At 36.1% G+C, this 23,997-nt stretch overlaps 1 protein-coding gene across 4 annotated transcripts in view; it reads left to right on the top strand.

Moving 5' to 3' along the window:
* The window catches only part of DNAH7 (dynein axonemal heavy chain 7), a 350,205-nt gene that overhangs the window by 33,422 nt on the left and 292,786 nt on the right, over positions 1-23,997 (top strand). For all 4 annotated transcript variants that reach the window (XM_079132564.1, XM_079132563.1, XM_079132565.1 and 1 more), the window contains 4 exons: positions 11,767-11,854; positions 13,269-13,449; positions 15,395-15,470; positions 16,894-17,019. In XM_079132564.1, coding sequence (XP_078988690.1) covers positions 11,767-11,854; positions 13,269-13,449; positions 15,395-15,470; positions 16,894-17,019 — 471 coding nt within the window. The remainder of the gene's footprint in view (positions 1-11,766; positions 11,855-13,268; positions 13,450-15,394; positions 15,471-16,893; positions 17,020-23,997) is intronic.

Genomic DNA, 23,997 nt, shown 5'->3' with positions numbered 1-23,997 from the left:
TATAGTAAGTTTAAAAATGAGGTAGTTTAAAACATCAAAATTTATTCTTTTTTTTCAAAATTGCTTTAACTGTTCTAGGTCTTTTGCATTTCCATATCCATTTCCAAGATCAACTTTAGTTTTTGGAAAAAAAAAAAGTTTGCTGAGATTTAGAAGGTATTACATTGGGTCCATAAAAATGATAATTTTTCTAAAGTTACCACTTTAATAACATTAAGACTTCTAGTTTATGAATAGGTTATTTCTCTCCATTCATTTAGATTTTCTTTAATTGATCTCAGCAGATTTTGGTATTTTTAAGGTACAAGACTTGCACTTAAAAAAATTCTTTTTTTTTTCTTTATTGTAAACAAATGGGATACATGTTGTTTCTCTGTTTGTACATGGTGTAAAGGCATACCATTTGTGTAATCATAAATTTACATAGAGTAATGTTGTTTGATTCATTCTGTTATTTTTTCCCTTCCCCCCACCCTCTCACCCCTCTTTACCCTCTATACAGTATTTCTTCCTCCATACTTGCCCCACTCCCTAACCCTAACTCTAACCCTAACACTAACCCTTCCCTCCCCCCCATTATGTGTCATCCTCCACTTATTAGCGATATCATTCGTCCCTTGGCTTTTTGAGATTGGCTTATCTCACTTAGCATGATATTCTCCAGTTTCATCCATTTCCTGCAAATGCCATAATTTTATCATTCTTTATGGCTGAGTAATATTCCATTGTATATATATACCACAGTTTCTTTATCCACTCATCAATTGAAGGGCATCGAGGTTGGTTCCACAGTCTGGCTATTGTGAATTGAGCAGCTATGAACATTGATGTGGCTGTATCTCTGTAGTATGCTGATTTTAAGTCCTTTGGGTATAGGCCAAGGAGTGGGATAGCTGGGTCAAATGGAGGGTCCATTCCAAGTTTTCTAAGGAATCTCCACACTGCTTTCCAGAGTGGCTGCACTAATTTGCAGCCCCACCAGCAATGTATGAGTGTACCTTTCTCCCCACATCCTCGCCAACACCTGTTGTTGCTCGTATTCTTGATAATCGCCATTCTAATTGGGGTGAGATGGAATCTTAGGGTGGTTTTGATTTGCATTTCTCTTATTACTAGAGATGTTGAACATTTTTCCATATGTTTGTTGATTGCTTGTAGATCTTCTTCTGTGAAGTGTCTATTCATTTCCTTAGCCCATTTGTCGACTGGATTATTTGAATTCTTGGAGTAGAGTTTTTGAGTTCTTTATAGATTCTGGAGATTAGTGCTCTATCTGAAGTATGATTGGCAAAGATATTCTCCCACTCTGTAGGCTCTTTCTTCGCATTGCTGATAGTTTCCTTTGCTGAGAGAAAGCTTTTTAGTTTGAATCTATCCCAGTGGTTGATTCTAGCTTTTATTTCTTGTGCTATGGGAGTCCTGTTAAGGAAGTCTGATCCTAGACCAACAAGGTGAAGATTTGGACCTACTTTTTCTTCTATAATCTGCAGGGTCTCTAGTCTGATTCCGAGGTCCTTAATCCATTTTGAGTTTAGTTTCGTGCATGGTGAGAGATATGGGTTTAGTTTCATTCTGTTGCATATGGATTTCCAATTCTCCCAGCACCATTTGTTGAAGAGGCTATCTTTTCTCCATTGCATATTTTTGGCCCCTTTGTCTAGTATGAGAAAATTGTATTTATTTGGGTTTGTGTCCGTGTCCTCTATTCTGTACCATTGATCTACCTTTCTATTTTGGTACCAATACCATGCCGTTTTTGTTACTATTGCTTTGTAGTAGAGTTGAAGATCTGGTATTGCAATACCCCGTGTTTCACTCTTCCTGCTAAGGATTGCTTTAGCTATTCTGGGTTTCTTATTCTTCCAGATGAATTTCATAATTGCTTGCTCTATTTCTGTAAGGTATGTCATTGGGATTTTAATTGGAATTGCATTGAATTTGTATAGTACTTTAGGTAGTATGGCCATTTTGACAACATTAATTCTTCCTATCCAAGAACATGGAAGATCTTTCCATCTTCTAAGGTGTTCTTTACTTTCTTTCTTTAGTGTTGTATAGTTGTCATTGTAGAGGTCTTTCACCTCTTTTGTGAGGTTGATTCCCAAGTATTTTATTTTTTTCGAGGTTATTGTGAATGGGGTAGTTTTCCTAATTTCTCTTTCTGAAGATTCATCACTTATGTATAAAAATGCGTTGGATTTATGGGCATTGATCTTGTAACCTGCTACTTTACTGAATTCACTTATGAGTTCTAAGAGTTTTCTGGTGGAATTTCCAGGTTCCTCTAAATATATAATCATGTCATCAGCGAACAGGGATAGTTTGAGTTCCTCTTTTCCAATTCGTATCCCTTTAATTTCTTTGGTTTGTCTAATTGCTCTGGCCAGAGTCTCAAGAACGATGTTGAATAGAAGTGGTGAAAGAGGGCATCCCTGCCTTGTTCCAGTTTTTAGGGGGAATGCTTTCAGTTTTTCACCATTTAGAATGATATTAGCCATGGGCTTAGCATAAATGGCCTTTACAATGTTAAGGAATGTTCCCACTATCCCTATTTTTTCTAGTGTTTTGAGCATGAAGGGGTGCTGTATTTTGTCAAATGCTTTTTCTGCATCTATTGAAATAATCATGTGCTTCTTGACTTTAAGTCTATTAATATGGTGAATTACGTTTATTGATTTCCTGATGTTGAACCAACCTTGCATCCCTGGGATGAAACCCACTTGATCATGGTGCACTATCTTTTTAATATGTTTTTCTATGCGATTTGCTAAAATTTTGTTGAGAACTTTTGGGTCGATGTTCATTAAGGATATTGGTCTGAAATTTTCTTTCCTTGATGAGTCTCTGTCTGGTTTAGGTATCAGTGTGATATTGGCTTCATAGAATGAGTTTGGGAGGGTTCCCTCCTCTTCTATTTTATGGAATACTTTGAGAAGTATTGGAATGAGCTCTTCTTTAAAGGTTTTGTAGAACTCGGCTGAGAACCCATCTGGTCCCGGACTTTTCTTTGTTGGTAGGCTTTTGATGACTTCTTCTATTTCAGTACTTGAAATTGGTCTATTTAAATTGTTTATGTCCTCCTCGTTCAGTTTAGGCAATTCGTATGTCTCTAGAAACCTGTTGATGTCTTCGAAATTTTCTATTTTGTTGGAGTATAGATTTTCAAAATAGCTTCTAATTATGTTTTGTATTTCCATCCTGTCTGTTGTGATATTTCCTTGTTCATTCCGAATTTTAGTGATTTGGGTTTTCTCTCGTCTTCTCTTTGTTAGTGTGGCTAAAGGTTTATCAATTTTGTTTATTTTTTCGAAGAACCAACTATTTATTTTGTCAATTTTTTGTATTGTTTCTTTTGTTTCAATTTCATTGATTTCAGCTCTGAGTTTAACTATTTCCTGTCTTCTACTACTTTTGGTGCTGTTCTGTTCTTCTTTTTCTAGGGCTTTGAGCTGTAGTGTTAGGTCGTTTATTTGTTGAGTTTTACTTCTTTTATTAAATGCGCTCCATGAAATAAATTTCCCTCTACGTACTGCTTTCAGTGTCCCAGAGATTTTGATATGATGTTTCTTTGTTCTCATTTACCTCTAAGAATTTTTTAATTTCCTTCCTAATATCTTCTGTTATCCATTCATCATATAATAGCATATTGTTTAATCTCCAGATGTTATAATAGTTTCTGTGTTTTACTCTTTCATTTATTTCTAACTTCAATCCATTATGATCTGATAGAATACATGCTAGTGTCTCTATCTTCTTGTATTTGCTAACATTAGCTTTGTGGCATAATATGTGGTCTATTTTAGAGAAGGATCCATGTGCTGCTGAGAAGAAAGTGTATTCGCTCTTGGTTGGATGGTATATTCTATAAATGTCCATTAAGTCTAAATTATTGATTGTGTTATTGAGATCTATGGTTTCTTTGTTCAATTTTTGTCTGGAAGATCTGTCCAGTGGTGAGAGAGGCGTGTTAAAATCACCTAGTATTATTGTGTTATGGTCTATTTGGTTTATGAAATTGAGAAGGATTTGTTTGATATACATGGCTGAGCCACTGTTTGGGGCATAGATGTTTATGATTGTTATATCTTGCTGATCTATGCTTCCCTTAAGCAGTATGAAATGACCTTCTCTATCCCTTTTGACTAACTTTGGCTTGAAGTCCACATTATCGGAAATGAGGATGGATACTCCAGCTTTTTTGCTGAGTCCATGTGCATGGTATGTTTTTCCCCATCCTTTCACCTTTAGTCTGGGTATCTTTTTCTATGAGGTGAGTCTCTTGCAGGCAACATATTGTTGGAGCTTTCTTTTTAATCCAATCTGCCAGTCTATGTCTTTTGATTGATGAATTCAGGCCATTAACATTCAGGGTTATTATAGAGATATGATTTGGTTTCCCGGTCATTTGGTTCATTTTTTAAATTTTATTTATTTATTTGTTTGACACAACTTGTTTCCTCCTTTATTTGACAATTCCTTTAGGAGAATTCCTCCCTTTGCTGATTTGCTTCTTTGTTTTTCATCTCTTCCTCATGGAATATTTTGCTGAGAATGTTCTGTAATGCTGGCTTTCTTTTTGTAAATTCTTTTAGCTTTTGTTTATCATGGAAGGATTTTATTTCATCGTCAAATTTGAAGGTAAGTTTTGCTGGGTATAAGATTCTTGGTTGGCATCCATTTTCTTTCAGGGCTTGAAAAATGTTGTTCCAGGCCCTTCTAGCTTTTAGGGTCTGGATTGAAAAATCTGCTGATATCTGTATTGGTTTCCCCCTGAATGTAATTTGGTTCTTTTCTCTCACAGCCTTTAAAATTCTGTCTTTATTTTGTATGTTAGGTATTTTCATTATAATGTGCCTTGGTGTGGGTCTGTTGTAATTTTGTGTATTTGGAGTCCTATAAGCCTCTTGAACTTGATTTTCTATTTCACTCTTCAGATTTGGGAAATTTTCTGATATTATTTCATTGAATAAATTTCGCTTGTTTCTCTAGGCCTTCCTCAATCCCAATAATTCTTAAATTTGGCCTTTTCATGATATCCCATAGTTCTTGGAGATTCTGTTCATGATTTCTTACCATCTTCTCTGTTTGTTCAACTTTGTTTTCAAGGTTAAATAGTTTGTCTTCAATGTCTGAGGTTCTGTCTTCCAGGTGTTCTATCCTATTGGATATGCTTTCTGTGGAGTTCTTAATGTGGTTTATTGTTTCCTTCATGTCAAAGATTTCTGTTTGTTTTTTTTTCAATATCTCTAACTCTTTATTGAAATGATCTTTTGCTTCCTGTATTTGCTCTTTTAATTGTCGATTGGTGCGATCATTCAATGCTTGCATTTGCTCTTTCATCTCATCATTCAGTGCATGCATTTGCTCTTTCATCTCATCATTCAGTGCATGCATTTGCTCTTTCATCTCATCGTTTGCTTCTCTGATCATTTTAATTATGTACATTCTGAACTCCTTTTCTGTCATTTCTTCTGCCATGCTGTCATTGGGTTTTATTGATGTAACATCTAGATTTGTTTGCAGCATTTTCTTTCCTTGTTTTCTCATATTGTTCAGGTATCAGTGGACCGCTGAGATATTGCAGATTTCCGCTATTGACTTACAATGTCCCTGAAGATTTCTATATATATATCCCCCCTTAGCCTTCAGTAGGCTGAAGTCTTGGAGGAAGTTGATAATGCGGTGCTCCACAAGGAAGCTGCCTCTCTAGGAGTGGTGGCCTTCAGGTGGGGTATAATCCCTGCTAGTGGGCAGAGGTCCCTCTACTTGTTGACCAATGGTCATCCAAAGGGGACCTAGGCTGCGGGCTGAGGCAAGGCCTGTTTGGGCCTGAGTCTCTGGTTTTACCGTCCTTGTGGGGAAACCTCACCTGGCAGGGAAGACTCACCCGGTGGGGAGGTCTCTCTGGTCAGTTCCCTCCTAGAGGTTCCCCTCAATTTACAGCTACCGCCTGGGCTGAGCTGCCTTCCTCTGCAAAGTTCCCAGGGGCCCGGCCCTACCTCCTGAGCCTGGGAGCCTCACCCTTCGCAGATGAATCTCCTTAGGCTGCCCCTCCTCAGAGAATCTTCCCGCAGGCCTGGAACCTTTGCTCCGCCCTAAGCCTGTCTCTGTGCGGCTCTTCCACCAAGAAGCCTCCTAGATCCTGGGACCCTGCTCTGCACCTAATCGCCTGGCTATGCGGCCCCTCCTCTGAGCAGCCACCTGGGGCCCCGTACAATCACTCTGAGTCCCAGAGACCCGCCACACGCCTCTTCCTCCAGACAGCTGCCCAGTATTCCGGTGCGGTCACTAGGAGTCCAAGAAACTCTCTGCGTGCCTCCACCTCCCACCAACCACCCGTAGCCCTGGGCAATCAATCACTCCGAGTCGAAGTGACCCTCCTCGTTCCTCCTCCTTCTCCAGATAACCCCCCGGGTGTTCAGGAGCGGTCGCTCTGAGTGGCTCTAAATCCGCGTGACCCGCTGCACGGGTCCTCTGGGCAACCGCCCAGAGCTCTGGTGCGGCCACTTAAGACCAAGCGACCCACCACGCTTCTCCTCCAGGCAGCTCCCCTGTGTTCAGGCGCTGTCACTTTAAGTCCAAACAACTCACCACTCGCCTTCTCCTCTGAGCAGCCGCCTGGAGCGCTAAAGCAGTCACTGCGAGTCCAAACGACCCGCCACGCTCCTCCTCCTCCTCCTCCTACTCCTCTGGGCAGGCCCCGGGGTTCAGAAGTGGTCTGAGTCCAAACAGCTCGCCACGCAGCCCCTCCTCTGGCAACCGCCTGTAGCTCTGGTGCAGTCACTCCGAATCCAAGTGGCCACGCTCCTCCTCCCCCTCCTCAGGGCAGGCCCCGGTGTTCTGAGTCCACACAGCTCTCCTCGCCACTCCTCCCCTGGGCAGCCGCCGGAGCCCCAGTGGTGGCTCCGAGTCCCAGCGCTGTGTCGAGCGGCCTCCTTTACGGCTCTCCCAGTTGTCCGAGTTCACTGCTCCAGCGGGGGGAGGGGCGTCTCGCCGGCAGCTCTACTTCACAAAGTTTCCTGCGTTCCGGGACCCCCGTCCCATCCGGGATGCCCCCCCAGGGGGTGAGAGTCACCTGGCTGCTTTGAGTTGGTCCCAAGCGTCTCAATATCTCCTCTTTTGAGTCCTGAGTCCTGGAGCAACATGAAATGCAGCCACCCTCTAGGCCGCCATCTTGAAACCTCCTAAAAAAATTCTTAATAATTTTTTAAAAAAATTTATTATAAACAGAATTATTTAATTTTTCTTTTTTAAAATTTTTATTTATTCTTTTTAGATATACATGACAGTAGAGTGTATTTTGACATTATATATACATGGAGTATAAGTTATTTTAATTAGGATCTCATACTTGCGGTTGTACATGATGAGGAATTTCACTGGTCATGTATTCATACATGAACATAGGAAAAGTTATATCTGATTCATTCTACTCTCTTTCCTGTTCCCATCCCCATATCCCTTCCCTTCATTCCTCTTTGCCTAATCCAATGAACTACTATTATTCTGTTCCCCTCCCTTATTATGTGTTAGCATCCACATATCAGAGAGAATATTTGGCCTTTGGTCTTTTGGGATTGGCTTATTTCACTTAGCATGATAGTGTCCAGTTCTTCCTATTTACCAGCAAATGCCATAATTCCTTCTTCTTTATGGCTGAGTAATATTCCATTGTTTAATTTTCTGATTGTTTTTTCCAGTATATAGAAAAATCAGTTTTCTACTTATTGATCTTACATCCTGAGACCTTCCTAAACTTGCTTACTTGTTCTAGAGCTTTTACATTTTTCTTAGAATTTCATATATATATGAAACATATATTTTAGTCAGTTTTTTTTACTGCTGTGACCAAAAGACCTGACAAGAATAATTAGAGGAGGAAGAGTTTATTTTATGGCTCACGGTTTCAAAGATCTCTGTTTACGGAAGACTGACTCTATTCCTTGGGGCTCTGAGGTAGAATATCATATTGGAAGAGTATGGTGGAGGAAAGTGACTCAGGATATCTCAACATGGAAGCAGAGAGAGTAAGCTCAGCTCACCAAATATGTACCCCGAAGACATGACCTCTTCCATCCACATTCTACCAGCCACTCAGTTAATTCCTGTAAGGGGAGGGATTATCACACTGATTAGGTTATACTCTCATAACCCAATCATTTGACCTCTAAACCTTCTTGCATTGTCTCACCCATGAGCTTTTGATGGACACCTCATTTCTAAACCATAACAATATATATGATCATGCAATATATAAACAAAAATGATTTTACTTCTTCATTTTCTATCTGGTTGCTTTTCTTTTCTCTCTCTCCTTTTTTATACTTATTAAGACCTTTGACTCATTATTGAAAATAACTCGTGGAATTCCTTGATCTGATGTTAAAGCATTCAGTCTTTCACATTTCTGTGAGATGTTAACTGTAGATATTTAAGGTACCCTTGGTGGAGAAGAAGGGATCCTTATATGCCCTTAGTGGAAATGTAAATGAGTATAGTCATTATGGAAAACTATATGAAAGCTTTTCAGAAAACTAAAAATGGAATTGCTGTATGATCTAAGAATTCCACTTCTGGATATTTACCCAAAAGATTTGAAATTGGTGTGTTGAAGAAATACCTGCACTCCCATGTTAATTGTAGCACTATTCACAGGAACCAAGTTATGGAATCAGTTCACTAAAGTGTCCATCAATAAATGAATGGATAAAAAAGATGTGATATATATATGTATATACACACAAATAATGGCATACTATTCACCCTTAAAAAGTGAAGGAAATTGTCATTTAAAATTACATGGATGGATTTGGAGAACTGGCTAAGCAAAAGTCAGTCTTAGATACCACTCATTCTCACTTACATGTGGAAACTAAAATAATCAAACTCAATGAAGCAGAATAGAATCAAGTGGTAGGGGTGGGGTGGGAAATGGGAGATGATGGTCAAAGGGTACAAAGCTTCAATTAGGCAGGAAGAATAACTTTTTTTTCCTTTGAGAAGCTTTGCATAGTGTAGCAAATACAGTAAATAATAATATAGTGTACATTTCAAAACCTCTGAGAGAAAAGTAAATTTCAAATGTTCTCACTACAAAAAATAAGTATTTGAGATGACTATGTTAGTTTGCTTGATTAAATTATTATACATTGGATTCATAAATTATAATATCACTTTATACCTCCAAATTGATAGAACTATAACTTTTTAATTTATAACAAAAATTTAAAATTAAATTTAAAAGAACACATAAAATGGGAACATAGGCTAAATAAATGTGTACATGAAAATAAAAGATAACTTTTATGAGGTTGAGGAAGGTTCCTTCTTTTCCTAGCTTTTTGAGACTTTTTAATGAATGGATGATAGGCTTTTGTCCAGTACTTTTTCTGCGTCTATTGATAGAGGAACATTTGACTTTTGTCTTTTATTCTATCAACATATGTTATATCATATTAATTGCTTTTCCTATCTTATAGTAACCTTGCATTCCTTTTAGTCATTGTGTATAAGCTTTTAATATGTTGATGAATTTTATTTGCTAATAGTTTTATAAAAACAAACATAAATAATGTAGTTTATATTTGTGAGTACTATGGGTCTATGATTTTCTTGTCATGCCTTTGATATTATGTTTTACTACTGGTCTCACAAAATGAATTGGTAAAGTATTCTTACCTCTTCTATTTTCTGAGTTTGTGTAGAACTGGTCTTTCTTTCTTTTTGACAGAATTTATTTGTGAAGACATCTGGACCTGGACTTTTCTTTATGGGAAAATTATTAATTACTAATTCAATTAATTTATATGATAGAGATCTATTCTTATTTTCCCTCTCTTTTTCTAGTCATGTTTGGTCCTTTTTGCCTTTGGGAATGTGTTCATTTCCATTATTTGTCTTAATTTACTGGCATAACTAACTGTTCAGATAACCTCCTTGTTTTCATTCTTCCTACTTATTTCCTGCCTGAATTCTTGCTGACTCCAAGACCAGTGCCTTTTTGGAGTCTGCAGGCACTGCCATCCTTCCTGCATGACTTATGTACTGTGGTCTTTTAAACTATTTCTTCTGGCCTCTCTCTTCTTTCCATGTTCCAGAAACATTCCTTCAACTGATAACTTCTAAATCTATTCTCAATTATGGGTTAAAATCATTTTGCTACTATTTTTTCAGGGGGAACTCAAAAAAGATATGTTCATGTTATGATCTTGATGAGCAAATCCTTATTTTTGTACTCAATTAACTCTATGACCAAGAGGTAGCTATTTAATCTCCATGACATTTAGTTTCTTCATCTTAAAGTGAGGATAATTATGTCATTATGTTATTTTAACAATGTAAGAGAGAATATATGTGAAACTGTTGAAGGCATGAGTAAGTGATCAAGGAAAAGCTTTTTTTTTTTTTTTTCATTGTTTCCCACAAGCAGAATCTTACCAATAACCCTAGAATGAAAGTCACAGAGTTGTAGAGTTGAAAGGATCTTTACTCTGACTGCAAGAATTTCTGCAGTGAATTCTACAAATCTAGTGTTTTCCTCCTCCCTTTCCCCGGCCTTTCTGCATCTTTCTAGGTAGACATTATTTACATAGTGGATGGATTCATCAAGGTAAGTAATGTGAACATTTCTACCATTAAAAAACCCAACAGTTATTAAAGTAATATATTTTATAGTGGCAGAAAGTTAATCCAGATGTCCTGATTTTCTGTGCAATCAACAGTATGAGATTATGTTTGTGGTTAGAATAAGCAACTCTTCTAACTACTGAATACCTTGAAGAGCTCACATTCCCTCACTTGATAAACATTTATTGAGCACCTGTGATGTATTAAATTAAATTGAACAATTACCCAAAGACCTGACTTTTTCTGGCTCACATGATTTAAAAGAATAAGGGTAAAATTCACACACACACACACACACACACACACACACACACAATGGATTCCTGGATTTGCAACAGGTGAATTAAAAGGTTCTTTCTTTGGCTTGATATCTTCTTAGGTATTCAGTAAACCTCCAGTCTTGGTTCACCAGATTGTTAGTGGGAAGACATAATTTTTTATACAACATCACTTCCCTGGATCCATCCCAGACAAACTTGAGATCCAGAGAATGATGTATTTGATGCTAAGCAGGTTAAAGCTATTCCAAAAAATATTTTTCCTGAAGATGTGTACTATGCCTTTTGGTACAGTGGAGTCCCAGAAAAAAAATCACAAAATGTGGCTCAGATTTTGTATTATATTATAGTTATAAACATAATGGTTTTATATGAGCAAGTACCCAATAAAAATCCATGGGAACATATGAGCTTCCATGTTACTTCTTGTTAACTTGTAATTTTCTAGAAATCTGAGAAAACTCCTTTTGCAATATGTGTCTGTTTCTTCTACAAAAAAGCATTTAAAGTTCTCTCTATCAGTTCTTCTTTTTCCCATATTTATAAATTACCTTGCTTTGCAAATACAAAGAAGAGAGCACTTGATTTTGGAATAATGAAGGAGAATGAGTAAAGACCATAAAAAAAGGGAATGGCCTTGAAATTAGCTCTTGGAAATCACTTCTAATACAATTGTCTCACCATGACTACAAAGAAAGTATTTGGGGAGGAATATGGTACCAAACAAATACGTATATCATTTATAAAATGTTCGGCAATGCTTTTTTATTACTAATAGAAAATAGTCCTGGTGTTTTTATATTATATCATGTTATAACTGCCCTATATATACTTTTCAATATTATATTTATCATTTTTTCAGGCAACAAGATGATGTTTTAGACTCAGCTACCCCTGAAGAACTCACAGTTCCAAAAGCGACCACTTCTGCAATAGAAAAAGACATCTTGGTAATAAGCTAGTTCTTTTATGAGTAGAATTAAAAATAAAGGAAATACTTGAAGATATTTTTATATCTTTGAGATTATTTTGGGATTGTCCCCTGTGGAACTCTGTGGATTTAGGAGTAAATATAGAGCTCCATAAAATGGCCCTATTAGATTATTGGAGGAAATATTCTCTATTTTGTCACTTAAAACTACAATTAAAAGAATCTTTCCAGACTCAGTGGTGCACATCTGTAATCTCAGTGGCTCTGGAGGCTGAGGCAGGAGGATTGCAAGTTCAAAGGTAGCCCCAACAACTTAACAAGGCCCTACACAACTCAGTAAGACCCTGTCCCAAAATAAAAAATAAAAAATGGGCTGGGGATATTGCTCAGTGGTTAAGTGCCCCTGGGTTCGATCCCTGGTACCAAAATAAATAAATAAATAAATAAATAAAATCTCAAATCTATTTGCTTTCCCATCTTAAAGTTAGCCTCAGTCATGTATAGTTTCTTATATGCTTTTTATTATTTTATGATAGATTATCTTAGTTATATAGTATGCATTTATCAAGTATATTGACCTCCTGTAGAAATGATAATTATTCAAGTATTTTGATACATAAGAATCTTTTAAATGTGAATATTAAATAATTTAATAGTGCTAATTTAAAGTTGAGGTTTAAATTTATAAGTGCCATGTAAATACTTGTGAAAATATATTAAAGTTTAATTCCATTTTTAGAGAAATAATACCAGGTTTTGAAATGAATATTTTATGAACACATATAATAGAAGTTCTAAAATTATAATATAGATTATTAATAGGTCAATTAGAAATTTCCTAAATTCTGTTGTATAATATTTTTGGAATTGCTGTGTAGGGATACTGATTTGCTTGCAGCTTTTTTTTTTTTTTTTTTTTGGTACCACGGATTGAACCCAGGGCGCTTAACCACTGAACCACATCCCCAGCCCTTTTTATGTTTTATTTAGAGACAGGATCTTGCTGAGATGCTGAGGGCCTCGCAAAGTTGCTGAGGCTAGCTTTGAACTTGCAATGCTTGTAGTTTTTAAGATCTACTTTTGATGATCAATAATAAAAGGACAAAATTCAACATTTTCAAACATTTATAAAACACTAAGCTCTAATTCAGCATAGACTTTAAGTACATTATATATTTGGTAATAAAATGTGATGTTTAAGAGTATATTTGTGAATTAAGATAAAAGCTTTAATTTTCATGAAATAGCATATATATTTTAAATTTAAGAGATCCCAAAAAATGCTTCTAAGAATTGCACAAAATACTTTTCTTTATGATTTATAAAGACTTAGTTCTCTTAAAACTTGAATTTTTCTCAGTTGTTTTATATTTTGACAAACACTGATCTTTTTTTATAATACTTTGTATATTTCCCCTTTTTCCTTTTTGTAGAGATACTACTATTATATTCACCATGGAATTGATACAGACCATGTAGCACCAATGGAAGATTCTTGGCTAGAACACGTATTGAATCTAGTCCCACAACATCTGAAAGTTCTCACTGACAGCATAGTTGTATTATCAGATGAAATGAGAGAAGATTATCTTCTTAGTGTAAAGAAATCCATAGGTAAATTGGAATTACTTTTTGTTTTTCTAATTTGAATGTGTTACATTAAAGATAATTTTTAATTGAAGGTTAACACTTATAATTGAAGTTATTTGCTATATTAATTATGTTGTTTCTTTGTTATTACATAAATTCTTAGGCAAATTTTATAATGAAGTCCAATAAGCGATTAAAAAAATCAGTGTTTCTATTTATAGTGTACATACTCTCACTAAAGGATATCACAGAAGAATATTATAAAATTTTAATTTCAACCCATCAAAATATTTGAGTATCTAATTTATGCAAGGCATTAGATACTTAAGGAGATAGTCTGTCCCTTCAAAGATGGTTCTTTCCTTCAGTTATCTCTTGATGTAGGTGTAAGAGATGAGACATACATATATGAATAATAACCTAAAAGTTTAGACATTAATAACTAACATTAATACTAATAATGTCACAAATTCACATGATTACATTGTTGCTATGGACCAGATGTTGGAAAACCATGGCCCAGCAGCCATGTCTGGTCATTACCTGTTTTTATAAATCAAGTTTTATTAAAACACAGCTGCACTCATTTATTTGCACATTGTGTTTACTTTTGAGTTGTGAGAACAGAGTTGAATAGTTGTAACAGAGATCTTGAATCCCACAAAGTTGCAAATATTTACAGTCTGGTCCTTTACATAAAAAAGAATCATTGACCCATGGTATACACCAATAGATTGATCCTGAGTTTGACTGCATCTTAAGAATCATTTTTAATCTACTGATTTCTGGCCCAACCTGAATTAAAATCCTTGGAGATAGGGCCTTAGAATCTGTACTCCTAAAAAAGTTTCCCCAATTGATTGTGATCACAAAACTGAATTGATGCTGTGTTCAAAGTTGGAGAAATCATACACTTTGGTGTGATTTGGGAACACTTCAGGGAAATGGCATTCTTTGAATTTGGTTTCTATTTAGTATCTTGGTAATATAAAGAGACAAATAGCATAACGAGGGAGATGGACAAATCACTGAACTGTAAAGCACAGTAGTAAGTGCAATGAGGAGACAAACAGGATACACTGTAAGGGAGATGTTATCCCAACTTGTTAGGGAGGACTCTGGAGGCCCCTGAACTGAATCTTGAAGGATGAAGAACGTGTTCTAGAGAACATATTTGGCTTAGGAAATGGTGTGAGTGATGGCAGTTTTGGTGACCAAAGAATAGGGTGCATTTTGGGAAGAGGACACTATCTGAAGGACTATATTCCTTTTTTTTTTTTTTTTTTTTTTTTTTTGCAGTGCTGGGGATTGAACGTGGGGCCTTGTGCTTGTAAGGCAAGCACTCTACCAACTGAGCTATCTCCCCAGCCCTTCTATATTCCTTTTTAAAGCAATCGAAAATAATGAACAGGCTAAAAATTTTAAGCAAGGTGGTAATAATATATTTGCATTTTATAAAGAGATTCCTGAAAGACAGGCAAAAGATTTAGTACTTTTGAATTAAAGAACACTGAAAATAGAATCAGAAGTAGCTTATTAGACTGATTTTATAACAAGATAGTTTTATACGCTTATGCTATTTAAAAGAGAACAAATTAATATGTGCCCTTTTTTTCAGTGAAAGAAAAGTTCTCTGTTTTGATGACCTTCAATTCAATAAGAACACTTTTGGTGAAATAGCTATAAAGGAAAATGTAATATTAAAAACAATTATCATTTTCAAATGAAAGAACAGGGATACATTGTTAAGAAAGGGAACAAATATTCTCATAGACACAAATCTGATAGATTGTATCATAACTTCTAAAAATTTTCTTCATAAGTACACAAATTGTTTATTATTAAAAACTAATATAATTTAAGTGATTAATTTTAATAGAATTTGTTTTGTAATTGCTTGTAATGAGTTTTATAAATGCACTATAATTAATACAAGGTTATTTATCAAAACTTTACAATTTTCTTTTAGTTGATTTTGTTTTAAAAGACCCTAGAGAAAAAGAAGATGATAAAAAGATAATTGAACTTCCACCCCATCGTGCTGAGTAAGTGGTCAGGTTTCTCTAAGTATTGATTCTATGTGACTATTTGTGTTTATATATTTACATGCTATGTTTTCTCATATATATGTTTATTATTTATAACTAAATATATTCATTGGATAATTACATATGTGTATGTATGTATTTCATATATGCAACTAATTTTTCTTATGATCTTTATTAATGTGTTTAAACTGTAATATGTTACATTCACAAATTAATGAACAGACAAATAAACACATGGACAGATGGAAACTTAGATGGTGTTAGAGAACCTGAAATGTTTTTGTATCTCCACAGCAAGTATCAAAAGGCTTCAGTCTTGTGCCAGGGTAGCTCATACTCGGGGTAAGGGTATGGATCCGGGAGTTGGGTGGAAGCAGGCTTGTGACAAGCAGCCTGCAAACTCGTTTATTGCGGGAACAGCTATACATTTTATAGGTTTCTTGCCCAATCACAATGTGCCATGAGGGATCAGACCACCAGGTTCCTATACAGGTTCCCTAGGTAACACTGAGTCAACTGGGGGCAGTTGTTTACTTTCCTAGGTGGCAGAAGCGGAACGCTCCTCCCCGAAGGTTTACACACTTGAGATGTTCACTGCTGCCAGCCAAGAACTAGGATTTCTCCCAATACTTCATATATAGTGGAGTATCAAAGCTTGATGATAACTTTCATAAAAATGCATTTGGGAACCTTGTAGAAAATATGCATATAGAGAATCTTCAATTTCTTACATGGATTAAATCATAGACCATATAATGGAAAAATTCACTTGCTGTATGTTTTCCCTAAAAATAATTAACATTTAGGAATAAAACTCTTAAATAATTTGAAGAATGGGACTTATATAATTAAGTAAGCAATTCTGTTTTACTTTCTTTGTATTATCATTAAAAATGCCCCCCTCCAAAAAAAGAAAAGAAAGAGAAAAAAATGAAAGAAAAAGTCAAATAGCCACTTGTTTTCTATGGAGAACATCTCTTCACCTGGGGAAAAGGAAAAATCATCCTTCATAATTTTATAGGCAGTATCATAATCACACATGTAAAGCTAAATTAATCTTACTAGGAGTAAAACAGGACCAAGTGTTTAAACTCAGTGAGAATAAAACATTATAGTAAAAAAATGGGTATTTAAATATACAGATGCTTGAAAATACTGTAAGATGAAAACACATTTAATATGCTTATCTGCTGAACTTCCTTCCTTCCTTCCTTCCTTCCTTCCTTCCTTCCTTCCTTCCTTCCTTCCTTCCTTCTTTCCCTCTCTTCTTTCCTCCCTCCCTTCTTTCTTTCCAGTGCTGGGTATTGAACCCAGGGCCTTATGTATATTAGGTAAGCGTTCTATCACTGAACTATGCCTTAGCCCAGTACTTTCTCTTGATTATTAAAAACGTAATTAAATATTTTCTCTTTGTTTTCAGAATGGAAGTTCTGCCGAAACCTTGGAGGAAATCTTTTTTAGCTGCGTGTAGTTATATTAGGGATCACTTGAATGCAATGAATCCCACAATGCTGGCTGTGCTAGATTTGTGGTACAGTACTTTTAAGTGAGCATTTATTTCTGGCTTTATGGAGGTTTTAAAAAGAGACAGAAAAGTTATTTGTATTATATCTTATTTATTTTATTAGTTTCACTGCAAATTACAATATTAATTACAAATGCAAGGTAAGTTTTCAAAGTATTCAAATGTGGTTTTAAGTAGACAATATAGAGATACATAAAGAGGGAGTATTTCCTTTTATTTCAAACCCAGTTCTTCCGTCTTCCCCAGTTGAATACCACATGTACTTTAAGGGTAATTACAGATAAGGGGCTGAATTGTGACACTTTGTTTAAATTACACAGAACTTCAGCTGTTACAGTCCTTTAACCAATGTAGAAACCTGGTGAATATTTCCCAAGTGAATGGCATGAGGTGAAGTACCAGGATGACTGCTGGGAATCATGGCCTGCCTCCCAGCCCCTGTTTTAGCTGCGTGGTGCAGCTGTACGCAGAGTGGCAGAGTGTGAAGCCTGGTTGGTAGGTGCTGATGGGGCAAAAATCTTGGCCCCTTATGGTGAAGAGAAGGGTTCAACATGCAATGCTGGACCTTCAGCTTCATATCCCCTGCCTTTCATTCCCCTTCCAAGGCCCTGGAAGCAGTCTAGTAATATGTTTACGTGGATGTATGTTTTTAAAAAATGCAAAAACAAATGTAGATTTATATAATTTTTCTTAAAGAGGACTTTTCTTCAGGTTTTCCAAAACCTATATCTGTCCCTACCCTTATGGTAGATGAGATGGCACCCTCATTTCCAAAGCTTGAGTACAGGGTGGTCTGGCAAGCCTATATGTACCGCCCCAACCACAGCCCCTGCTTGCTTTCGTCTAATCTACTCTCAGAGTTTTCAGGGTTTTACTGCACAGGGGAAAAATAAGTGAGTATGCTATCCTGCCTCTCATAGAACAGCCAAGGAAAAGCCCCTTCCTTTAGAACCTCATTAAGTATTATGTGTGTTACAGAAGCACACCTGGCCTTGGAAACCCTCTGTACGTACCTAGGGGGCCTGGCCAACCAAGTTCTCTCAACTTCCAACATCAGATTCTATGGGCACACGAAGCACCTAATCCTCATCTTACTCCTGGGGCAGGCTCCACAGAGTGAAGCCATCCCAGCTTGCCAGCTGGGTCTCCATCAGATCACAGACTCTAGTCCATCTCTGATTCTACGTAGGCCTCAACTTTGCTACATATGAAATGATTACTTTGTGGTGTCTAAGGACACTTTCTTCTCTTACTCCACCTCCCCTTTTCCTTTCCTCCATTAACAAATTTTAAATTTAATTTCTTTTTTTCCAGATTTTATTTTTTTATTTTTTTATTAAAATTATTTGTTTATTTTTTACAGACTGCATTTTGATTCATTGTACACAAATGGGGTACATAATTTTGTTTCTATGGTTGTACACAATGTAGATTCATACCATTTGTGTAATCATACATGTACTTCAGGTAATGATGTCTGTCTCATTCCACCATTTTTCATACCCCCTCCCTCTCATTTCCTTCTACATATTCTAAAGTTCTTCCATTCTTCTCTCACTACCCCACCACCCCCATTATATATCATCCTCCACTTATCAGGGAAAACATTCAGCCTTTGGTTTTTTGAGATTGGTTTATTTCATTTAGCATGATATTCTCCAATTCCATCCATTTATTTGCAAATGCCATAATATTATTATTCTTTATGGCTGAATAATATTTCATTGTGTTTATATACCACAGTTTCTTTATCCATTCATCTGTTGACGGGCTTCTAGGTTGGTTCCACAATCTAGCTATTGTGAACTGAGCTGCTATAAACATTGATGTGGCAGTGTTATTATAGTATGCTGATTTTAAGTCCTGTGGGTATAAACCGAGGAGTGGGATAACTGGGTCAAAAGGTAGGCCCATTCCAAATTTTCTGCGGATTCTCCACACTGCTTTCCAGAGTGGCTGCACCAATTTGCAACTCCACCAGCAATGTAAAAGTGTGCCTTTTCCCCCACATCCACACCAACATCTAATATTGTTTGTGTTCTTGATAAAAGCCATTCTAATTGGAGTAAGATGAAATCTTAGAGTTGTTTTAATTTGCATTTCTCTAATTACTAGAGATGTTGAACACTTTTTCATATATTTATTCATTGCCTATGTGTCTTCTTCTGTAAAGTGTCTGTCCAGGTCCTTGGCCCATTTATTGGTTGGGTTCTTTGTATCTTTGTTGTAAAGTTTTGTAAGTTCTTTATAAATTTTGGAAATAAGTGCTCTATCTGAAGTGCATGTGGAAAAGTTTTTCTCCCACTCTGTAGGCTCTCTCTTCACATTCTTGATTGTATCCTTTCCTGAGAAAAAGCTTTTTAGTTTGAGTCCATCCCATTTATTGATTCTTGCTTTGATTTCTTGTACTTTGGGAATCTTGTTGAGGAAGTCTGATCCTAAGCCAACATGATGCAGATTCACGCCTACTTTGTCTTCTATTAGGTGCAGTATCTCTGGTCTAATTCCTAGGTACTTTATCCATCTTGAGTTGAGTTTTGTGCAGGGTGAGAGAGGTTTAATTTCATTTTACTGCATATATATTTCCAGTTTTGCCAGCGCCATTTGTTGAACAGGCTGTCTTTTCTCTATTGTATGTTTTTGGCTCCTTTGTCTAGTATGAGGTGACTGTATTTATGTGGTTTTGTCTCTGTGTCTTCTATTCTGTACCATTGGTCTGCATGTCTATTTTGGTCCCCATACCTTGCTGTTTTTGTTACTATTGCTCTGTACTATAGTTTAATGTCTGGTATTATGATACTCCCTGCTTCACTTTTTCTACTCAGGATTGTTTTGGCTATTCAAGGTCTCTTGTTCTTCTAGATGAAGTTCATGATTGCTTTTTCTATTTCTATGAGGAATGTCATTGGAATTTTAATTGAAATTACATTGAATCTGTATAGTGCCTTTGGTAGAATGGCCATTTTGACAATGTTAATTCTGCCTACCCAAGAACATGGAAGATCTTTCCATCTTCTAAGGTTTTCTTCAATTTCTTTCTTTAGTGTTCTGTAGTTTTCATTGTACAGGTCTTTCACCTCTTTTATTAGATTAATTCCCAAGTATTTTTTTTTTTTGAGACTATTGAAAATGGAGTGGTTTTCCTAATTTCTCTTTCAGAGGATTCATCACTTTTGAATAGAAATGCATTAGGTTTATGCATATTGATTTTATATTCTGGTACTTTGCTGAATTCATTTATTAGTTCTAGAAATTTTCTAGTGGAGTTTTTTGGATCTTCTTAAAATAGGATCATGTCATCAGCAGATAGTGACAGCCTAAGTTCTTCTTTTCATATTTATATCCCTTTAATTTCTTTGGTCTGTCTAATTGCTCTGGCAAGTAGTTCAAGGACAATGTTGAATAGAAGTAGTGAAAGAGGGCATGCATCCCTGTCTTGTTCCAGGTTTTAGAGGAAATGCTTTCAGTTTTTCTCCATTAAGAATGATGTTGGCTGTGGGCTCAGCATACATAGCCTTTACAATGTTCCTACTATTCCTATTTTTCTAGTGTTTTAAGCATGAAGGGGTGCTGTATTTTTTCAAACGCTTTCTCAGCATCTATTGAAATAATCATGTGATTCTTAACTTTAAGTCTATTGATGTAATGAATTACATTTATTGATTTCCAGATGTTGAACCAACCTTGCATCCCTGGGATAAACCCCACTTGATCATGGTGCACTATCTGTTTAATATATTTTTGTATGCGATTTGCCAGTATTTTGTTAAGGATTTTTGCATCTATGTTCATCGGGATATTGGTCTCAAGTTTTCTTTCCTTGATGAGTCTTTGTCTGGTTTTGATATCAGAGTGATACTAGCCTCATAGAATGAATTTGGAAGGGTTCCCTCCTTTTCTATTTCTTGGAATACTTTGAGGAGTATTAGTATCAGTTCTTCTAAGGTCTTATGGAATTTGACTGAGAATCCATCTGGTCCTGGGCTTTTCTTTGTTGGTAGGCTTTTGATGGCTTCTTCTATTTTGATGCTTTAAATTGACCTGTTTAGACTGTATACATCTTCCTGATTCAGGTGGAAGGATAATGTCTCTAAAATTTTTTCAATGTCTTTGATATTTTCTATTTTTTTGGAGTACAGATTTTCAAAATAGCTTCTAATTATGTTATGTATTCCAATGGTGTCTGTCATAATCTTTCCTTGTTCATCATGAATTCTAGTAATTTGAGTTTTCTTTCTCCTTCTCTTTGTTAGTGTGGCTAGGGGTTTATCAATTTTGTTTACTTTTTCAAGAACCATCTTTTTGTTCTGTCAATTTTTTGAATTGTTTCTCTTGTTTCAATTTCATTGATTTCAGCTCTGATTTTAATTATTTTCTGTCTTCTACTATTTTTGGTGTTGATCTGTTCTTCTTTTTCTAGGGCTTTGAGATGTAGTGTTAGGTCATTTAGTTGTTGACTTTTTATTTTTTTAATATATGAGCTCAATGCAATAAACTTTCCTCTTAGTACTGCTTTCAGAGTGTCCCAGAGATTTTGATATGTTGTGTCATTGTTCTCATTTACCTCTGAGAATTTTTTTATTTCTTCCCTGATGTCTTCCATTATCATTGCATCATTCAATAGCATATTATTTAGTCTCCAGGTGTATGAGTAGTTTTTTTGTTATTTTATCATTCATTTCTAATTACATTCCACCATTATGGTCCTATAGGATACAAGGTAGTATCTCTATTTTTTTGTATTTGCTAATGGCTTCTTTGTGGCATACCATATGGTCTATTTTGGAGAAGGATCCATGAACTGCTGAGAAGAAAGTATATTGGCTTGATGATGGATGAAACACTCCGTAAATGTCCATTAAGTCTATATCATTGATTGTATTATTTAGTTCTATAGTTTCTTTGTTCAGTTTTTGTTTGGAGGAGCTATCTAATGGTGAGAGTGGTGTGTTAAAGTCCCCCACTATTATTGTATTTTGGTCTATTTGATTCTTAAAATTTAGAAGGGTTCGTTTGATGTACATAGATGCTCCATTGTTTGGGGCATAAATATTTAAAATTATTATGTCTTGATGTTTTATGCCTCCCTTAAGCAGTATGAAATGTCCTTCTTTATCCCTTCTGACTAACTTAGGCTTGAATTCCACTTTATCTGATATGAAGATGGAGATCCCTGCTTTTTTACTGGGCTCCATGGGTGTGGTATGTTTTTCCCCATCCTTTCACCTTTAGTCTGTGGATGTCTTTTTCAATGAGATGAATCTCTTGAAGGCAGTATATTGTTGGATCTTTCTTTTTAATCCAATCTGCTAGTCTATGTCTTTTGATTATTGAGTTTAAGCCATTGACATTCAGGGTTATTATTGTGATATGATTTGTATTCCTGGTCATTTTGGCTTATTTTTGGTTTTTATCTTGACTAGGTTTCTCCTTTGATTGGCTTTTCCTTTAGGGTAATTCCTACCTTTGCTGACTTGTATTGTTGTTTTTCACTTCCTCCTCATAAAATATATTCCTGAGAATGTTCTGTAGTGCAGCCTTTCTATTTGTAAATTATTTTAACTTTTGTTTATTGTGGAAAGAGTTTATTTCATCATCAAATCTGAAGGTTAGTTTTGCTGGGTATAGGATTCTTGGTTGGCATCTATGTTCTTTCAGAGCTTGAAATATATTGTTCCAGGCCCTTCTTGCTTTTAGGGTATGGGCTGAGAAATCTGCTTATATCCATATTGGTTTCCCCTTCTGTGTAATCTGATTCTTTTCCCTCACTACCTTTAAATCCTATCTTTATTTTGTATGTGAGGTATTTTCATTATAATGTGCCTTGGTGTGGATCTGTTGTAATGTTGTGCACCTGTGTTCTGTAAGCCTCTTGTAGTTGATTTTCCATTTCATTTTTCAGGTTTGGGAAATTTTCTGATATTATTTCATTGAACAGGCTGTTCATTCTTTTCATTTGTATTTCTGTGCCTTCCTTAATCCCAATAATTCTTAAAGTTGGTCTTTTCATGATATCCCATAGTTCTTGGATGTTGCAGTCATGATTTCTTAACATCTCAGTTTGTTCAACTCTATTTTTAAGATTAAATATTTTGTCTTCATTGTCTGAGATATTGTCTTCCATGAGATCTATCCTGTTGGTGATGCTTTCTATTGAGTTTTTAATTTGGTTTATTGTTTCTTTCATTTCAAGTATTTCTGTTTGGGTTTTTTTTCATAATCTCTATCTCTTTATTGAAGTGTTCTTTTGCTTCCTGCATTTGCTCTTTTAACTGTTTATTGGAGAGATCATGCATTGCCTGCATTTGCTCTCTTATCTCGTCTTTTGCTTAATGGATCATTTTAATCATGCAGATTCTAAACTCTTTTTCTGTCATTTCTACTGCCATGCTGTCATGGGATTCTATCAAAATAGCATCTTGGTTTGTTAGGGACACTTTCTTCCCTTGTTTTTTCATATTGTTTCTGATTATTCCCCTCTAGCAGTGAAGATCTGAGGTACTGAAGTTTCCCCCCTGCAGCTTATTGTGACTCTGCAGTTTTCGTGTACCTCTTCTTTGAAGAGGAGATCAATATTAGTAGCACCCAATACAGAGAAAATGGAGCCCTGAACCAGATAGCCCCTATAAAGACTTTAACATTATTATAATAAACAGAATGAGTTTGATTATTATTTACAGTATTTCTAGTGGTGAATGAAGAGGATGGGGAAGGACGTAGGATGTGAGTAAATAGAGATATCTGTCAAAGGACTTCCAGTCTCCTGTCGGTGTCTCAGGAAGGGAGCTGCCCTTCCAATGATGGTGGCCACACCCTCAGGAATAATTAAAAAATGCCTGCACGAGCCTCCAAAGAAGCTGGGGGGCCCCATCGAGGGTGCACCAAGTCAGTGCGGGGGTGGGGCAGGCGGGCACTGTGTATCTGTCTGCGGTTGGGGAGACTGGTGGGCGTGGTGTCAGGCGTTCATCTGTGATCTCCATATTTTAAATTGGTGCATTA

The sequence above is a fragment of the Sciurus vulgaris genome (genome assembly GCF_902686455.1).
Source record: "Sciurus vulgaris genome assembly, chromosome: 3".
Classification (NCBI taxonomy): Eukaryota; Metazoa; Chordata; class Mammalia; order Rodentia; family Sciuridae; genus Sciurus; species Sciurus vulgaris.
Note: the sequence above shows the minus strand (reverse complement) of the source record. Positions and strands in the feature narration are given on the sequence as shown.